Below are 6,913 nucleotides of genomic sequence, written 5' to 3'. Positions count from 1 at the left end.
AAATAAGAATGTATGAAGAATCAATCGTAGATATTAATCGTGATAAACCTTCGTTAATTTAACATTCCATGGAAAAAAAACAATAAGAAACGATGAGAGAATTTGATGCGGCAAATATTATAATACACTTATAAAAGAAAATTATCACTTTAAAAATCAATCGTGAATTTATGGTAATTTTTTATTAATGTTTTCATCAAGGATTTAACAGTACGACACAATTCGATAAGAAGCAAAGTTAGAATTGTATGATACTGTAAATAAGATATTTAAGAAAAAGAAAGAATCTTTCGTGAATGTACGAAAAAATTTTATTAATTTACTTATTCACAATTACGATAGAAATTAGATTATTTGTAGATTCCATAAGTATTTATCGCTTTCGCTTTTTCGACTTTCTTAATCACAGCAGTTTATTACGGATTTAATTTGTCATATCTTTGCTAACTCTTAATTTGTCAAGTAATCGCGAATGTGCATAGCTGCCATCGCCACGAGTGTTGGCGCGGTGCGGTGAGACGCGAGGGCGGCGAAGCACAGACAGCGCTTCTCCTTCTTCCCCCCGCCGCCGGCAGCCAATGCTCGACACAGTGGGCCGCGCTACAGCTCGAGCGTCTCGGCTCTTCACACGGCGCGCTCTCATTTGTACAATTTGAAAAATTTATATCTCGATTATTGATAGACATAACCCAAGACAATATTGGACTTTTATGTTCATCTCGATCCCGTCTATCTTTCCATTACGGGATGGCTTCTGATTACATTACACCCTGTATAATAAATAAAGTACCACAACTAAGACCACAACGTTAGCTGTCCATATTTTACAACCGACATTTAGTAAACACACGCAATATTAAGCTACAACAAGTCAGCGTTGCCAGTTCAGATGCTCACGCCTGCGCGAATGGTAGGAGATCTGCTGTCTCTTTCTGTTTCGAGTTGTTACTAGAGAGGGAAAGAGCAGCAGATCTCCCACCGCTCGGACAGTAGATCTCCTACCACTCACGCAGCCTGCTAGCGTGAACATCTGAACTAGCATCGCTGACAACTAATCTTTTTTTCCGTGTATTCATAATGCCAAAAAAAAGAGTTGCAGCACCTCTTTCTACAGACGCTGTAGCTACTAAAGAAAGGAGAAAAAATAATAATGCATCGTCTGATACAATAGAGTTTTATGAAAAAGAAAATTATGATGAAGCTGTTTTTATCCCCGATCCAGATGATTCTGGAGAATACGATGTTGATGGATCTGACTCTGAAATAAGTGATTCAGGTAATTCAGAAAATGCCATCCAATATTACCCTTCCCCATTTTACAGTAAAGTTCTATCTAATTATAATCTTTCTCAAAACAAATTAGAAAAAAATTTTGAATATACTTGGCTTGACGGCGAAAAAATGTATGATACGCCTCTTGCAAATAAAATATTATTGTCAGATAAAGATAAAAAATATATTGCTGCGAGTTCTGCTACACAACTATTTGATATTTTCTTTTCATCTGAGATGAAACAGTATATCGTTGAAGCAACAAAACTAAATGGATATGATCTTACTTTAGATAAGTTGAATATTTTTGGGTATAATCATATTTACAACTATTAACAAACGTTTATCTCAGAGAGATAACAAATTATTGGTCTAGAGATCTTTTTCTCAAATCTGATCCAGTTATACATGTAATGAGTCGTCATGAATTTGAGAAAATAAAATCCAAACTAAAATTATCAAAACCTGAAGATGAAAATCCTAACGACAAAGTTTGGCGTGTGCGAAATATTCTAGAAATGTTTAGGAAAAATATCAATAAATTTGGAATTTTTTCGACGGCCCTTTCAGTAGACAAAATGATGCTTAAATTTTATGGAAGAACGTCGTTGAAGCAATTTATAAAATTAAAGCCCATTAAATTTGGCATAAAAATGTGGGGATTGTGTAATGCGAATGGATTTATGTTTGACTGTGACATTTATTTCGGCAAAAATTCCGACAATGACTTCTTACCAAAGTGTGCGTTGGGAAGTCGTGTAGTCATGCAAATACTTCAAAAGTTGCTACAAAGTGTACCGACCAGAAAGTTGAGTCAATTTCTATTTTGACAATTTCTTTTGTTGTCCTGATTTATTGGTGCACTTATGCAGATTTGGACTACGAGCAACTGGCACAGTACGAGAGAATTGCATCAGTGAAAAAACAATATTGATAATAAAGCTAAAAGAGGTACTTTCGCTGTCAAGCATGAAAAAGAATGTGGTATCAATTTTATAACTGTTATAGATTCCAAGCCTGTATCTATTTTATCTACTGCAGCAGGCGTTACTCCCCTTTTTGCAGTCAAACGTTTTGATAAGGATATTGCGACGTAGCTTTCCCTCGGAAACCGCCAGGTCCGAAAGGGCTACGCCCAATTAAACGATAACCTCTATTAATGTTAACGAGTAACGCTTTCTCAACGAAATCGGTAGCTTACGAAAACGGTACCTCCCAAATAGAGCTTGAGAAGTTCCCCCAACGATATCGGTAACTCGCGAAAACGGTATCTCCAAAATGGAACTTGAAAAGTTCCCCCGACGATATCGGTAACTCGCAAAAACGATATCTCCAATATATCGCTCGAGAATGCTCTCTCAACGATATCGGTAACTTGCGTAAACGGTATCTCCAAAATATCGCTCAAAAATGGTCTCTCCACGATATCGGTAACTTGCGTAAACGGTATCATCACAATACTATATATTTTGGGCGCCAGGCGCGAATTTCCGCGCCACACAATAAGTAACGATAATTGGGTAGGCACAGAGAAAGCGTTACGAATGCCGGTAGCTCTTTTACTCCAAGCGGTAGAGGGGCGTGGTTCTTAAATAAATGGGAGGTGTGGAGATTTCGGATCGAGGCAGGTCGCAGAATAGAATCGGTACACAATTTTCAAATAAATAACAAGGATCAAAATATATTTCTTGAGTGATTAAAGAATACGGTAACAAACGGAAATAATTGACATTACTCAAATTATTGGAACACGATAAATCCACAGATCTACGCGATGGAGACAAAAACAAGAATTTACGAACAGAGAAAATGCGGAAACTTTAGAAAATTTACTATACGAGGCGAGAGGCCAACGAGGCTCTCCGCTTGAACAACAATAATTTACGGAAACAGTATTCGCGATAACAATAAACTCTACTTTTAACTAAAGACTGTCGGTGCCGGCTTTGTCCGAGAGGGACGTACTGAATCAATCAATATTCGGGGCCGGTCGGTCCAATCTCTCGTGCGGCAACGAGACTCTGCTCTTTATTTCGAGTTTCTCAAACGCAAATGCAACAACAACGGTAGCGGATTCTGAATTACCGGTAGCACGAAAAGAAACGGTATTCTTTATCCGGACCCGCACGAGAGCCGACCGCCTTAACCGAATCTTACGCAATTCCTGAAGGGCTGCTGAATGATGGCCTTACAACACAAGAAATCCTGGTCCACCAGAGTCGGTAATCAAAAGGCTGGTCCTCGCCGATACGCCCCGGTACGCAACTCACCGAACAGTGAGGAACCTCGGTCCCACGCCGGCCGGTTCGAGCCGCCGTGCAGGCGCGTGCGCGCTTGGATTTTCGGTAGGTAGATCCGCACGCCTCACAGGATCCTCGATCCACCGCAGCGCCGCTTCATCCCTCAGAATTTTCCGGAATCAGCGCGTGTCGATTTTCAACTGCGAGATCTCTCGTGCCCTGCCTTCGGCTGGTCCGGCTGACCAGGTCGCGACCGAACCAATTTTGGTGGCGGGCAGTTGGCATTGATACGGTCTGCAGCCCGGTGCACAGTGGTCCAAACGAACAATATACTGTTCAAAATAGGCTACAGGTCGTATTTTTTAACCGATTTGCATGATCCTTGGACAGAAATACTCGGAAATAAATTCTAAAGAAAACTGTGAGAGCCGATTTTTTAATTTCTTTGTTTATGCAAACATATTTAAATAAATAAAGTGATAAATTAACATTTTTCAACTCAATTATTCTTTATCTGGCTACAAACGAGATTTTGTGTTTTGTATTTGGTTTGTGCGTGTGCGTGCGTGCGCGCGCGCGCGTGTGTGTGTGTGTGTAATGGAGATCAGGACTCTGAGGTTCGTCAATTCCCCAGTATTTTTTGACTTCAAACCCTCTCCGTTACATATGTGTGTGTGTGTGTGTGTGTGTGTGTGTGTGTGTGTGTGTGTGTGTGTGTGTTGTAAACAATTTTCTAACTTATTTCTACAAAAGAAATGTTTTTTGAAATATTTCTATCTTATTGTATTCAACAATATCAAATAAAAACTGACTGATACGAGTCAGCCTTCATTTGATATTGTTGAATACAATAAGATAGAAATATTTCAAAAAACATTTCTTTTGTAGAAATAAGTTAGAAAATTGTTTACAACACACACACACACACACACACACGCACGCACGCACGCACGCACGCACGCACGCACGCACGCACGCACGCACGCACGCACACACACATATGTAACGGAGAGGGTTTGGAGTCAAAAAATACTGGGGAATTGACGAACCTCAGAGTCCTAATCTCCATTACACACACACACACACACACACACACACACACACACACACACACACACACACACACACACACACACACACACGCACACACACACGCACACGCACAAACCAAATACAAAACACAAAATCTTGTTTGTAGCCAGATAAAGAATAATTGAGTTGAAAAATGTTAATTTATCACTTTATTTATTTAAATATTTTTGCATAAACAAAGAAATTAAAAAATCGGCTCTCACAGTTTTCTTTAGAATTTATTTCCGAGTATTTCTGTCCAAGGATCATGCAAATCGGTTAAAAAATACGACCTGTAGCCTATTTTAAACAGTATATTGTTCGTTTGGACCACTATGCGGTGGCGTGCCCTCGGCGTGATTCCTCCAGAGGATCGTCTTGCATTAACGCTGTATCCTGACGGAGTCGGTAACCTCGCAGCTCAGGGACGGCAACACGCAGCGGGGCCCGACGCACGGCTCGGCGGGAAACTCTTGGCGAGGTGTCCCGTTCACTATCGGTAGATCGCGCCGAAACTCCCACGACGGCTGTTCCTCTTCCGTCGTTGCAACACTCAGATGTAGCCCTCACTCGGCGCCCTACTTCTAGTAAAACTTAACAAAATAATATGAAAAGACGGTAACGCGAAAATAAAAGGAAAGAACAGCCAGGTCGCCTCCCCCTCGGCTCGACGAGGAGTAGCTCCCGACCACTTCCTCGGTCGGACTTACGCCCTTGTGACGAACGCGCCACGTCACAATATAAAAAAAAAACTGATATTTCTTTCCCTAATGCTTTTTCGGCCTATAATAAATTTATGGGCGGCGTAGACATACATGATAAGCGTTGTAACAGGGTCATGCCTATTGTACGCTCAAAAAAGTGGACATGGGTTATTCTAATAAGAATAATTCAGGCTTCTATCACTAACGTTACAATTCTAAAAGATATAACAGATCCACAGGATAAAAAACATAGTACTAAAGATGTTGCACTAGAACTGAGCAAAGATTACATGAAAAAAACGAATATGAAAAAACACGAAACCGAGTCAGTTAGCTTACAGAAATATTGTTCAACAAAAACAAACATGTAAAGTAAGAACAAGAAAATTTTGTAAACATTGTAATCTATATTTTTGTAAGACATGTTTTGAAAGCAGAGATGGGCGAATTTGTAATTGACTATTACCAAATTACAAATGCTCAAAACAATGAATAATTAAATGTGATTTAATTACACATTACTTTGAACATTTGTAATTAAACACCATTGAATTACTAATTTGTTTGAACATTTGTAATGGATGTTCAAAGTAATTAAATTACACTATTGTAATGTAATTACATTTGTGTAATTTATTTATACATTTGTGTAATTTAATTACATTTGTGTAATTTAATTACATTTGTATAATTTAATTACATTTGTGTAATTTAATTACGTCTGTATGTGTAATTTAATTACATTTTAATTTTTATTCGAATTGAGTTAACATAAGTTCATAACTTATGAAAAATATCTTATGCATGGGAGAAAGCTTTTCTTTCAGACTCGTATGATTGCCGCCCAAGCAGAAGGCAAATTTCACGATCGTCTAAAAAATGTCGCTTTCTCCGCTAGATACACAATATATTATTTTTGCAGTATGTACAGTATGTACACTCTCACGTTCTCTTTGTCGTTAACTCAATTCGAATAAAAATTAAAATGTAATTAAATTACACAGATGTAATTAAATTACACAAATGTAATTAAATTACACAAATATAATTAAATTACACAAATGTAATTAAATCACGCAAATGTAATTAAATCACACAAATGTAATTACATTACAATAGTGTAATTTAATTACTTTGGACATCCATTACAAATGCTCAAAATAATGAGTAATTAAATGGAACTTAATTACAAATGCTGAAAATAATGGATAATTAAATGGATTTCAATTACAAATTATAAAAGTAATATGTAATTGAATGTGTAATTTGAAGACAAAAGTATTTGCTGCTACCCATCTCTGTTTGAAAGTAATCATTAGATTTAATTACAAAAAAAAAAAAATTTTAATTAAAAAGTAAAAATATGGAAAATTATTAAAAAATAAATAAAATATTTAAAAAAAACAAAGAAAACCAAGATTCTCAATAATCGTGCACCCCTATGCGGTGAGAATCGGTAACTCTGACATGGAAGTCATTAGCAAAGGACGATTTAGAAGTAATATCATTAATTTTCACTTATAATTATTTCCTGAATTGGATGTATGTATACACACATTCGCACACAGTTGCTTTTGTATACTCCAGTTACATTAGTACACGGAAATTAACAAAAAACTACGAATT

General features: G+C 37.5%; 1 protein-coding gene across 1 annotated transcript; it reads left to right on the top strand.

Annotated features, from left to right (window-relative positions):
- The first annotated feature begins 1,077 nt into the window (after positions 1-1,077).
- Positions 1,078-6,582, top strand: LOC118645795 (piggyBac transposable element-derived protein 3-like). Its single transcript, XM_036287504.1, is given in 5 exon segments — positions 1,078-1,276; positions 1,675-2,092; positions 2,094-2,223; positions 4,883-5,082; positions 5,220-6,582. Coding segments are annotated over 5 exon segments (1,386 nt in total). The 3' UTR covers positions 5,659-6,582.
- Positions 6,583-6,913: the final 331 nt, after the last annotated feature.

Source organism: Monomorium pharaonis, chromosome 5 (assembly GCF_013373865.1).
Source record: "Monomorium pharaonis isolate MP-MQ-018 chromosome 5, ASM1337386v2, whole genome shotgun sequence".
Classification (NCBI taxonomy): domain Eukaryota; kingdom Metazoa; phylum Arthropoda; class Insecta; order Hymenoptera; family Formicidae; genus Monomorium; species Monomorium pharaonis.
The sequence above is the reverse complement of the archived record's forward strand: the minus strand, read 5'-3'. Positions and strand labels throughout refer to the sequence as shown.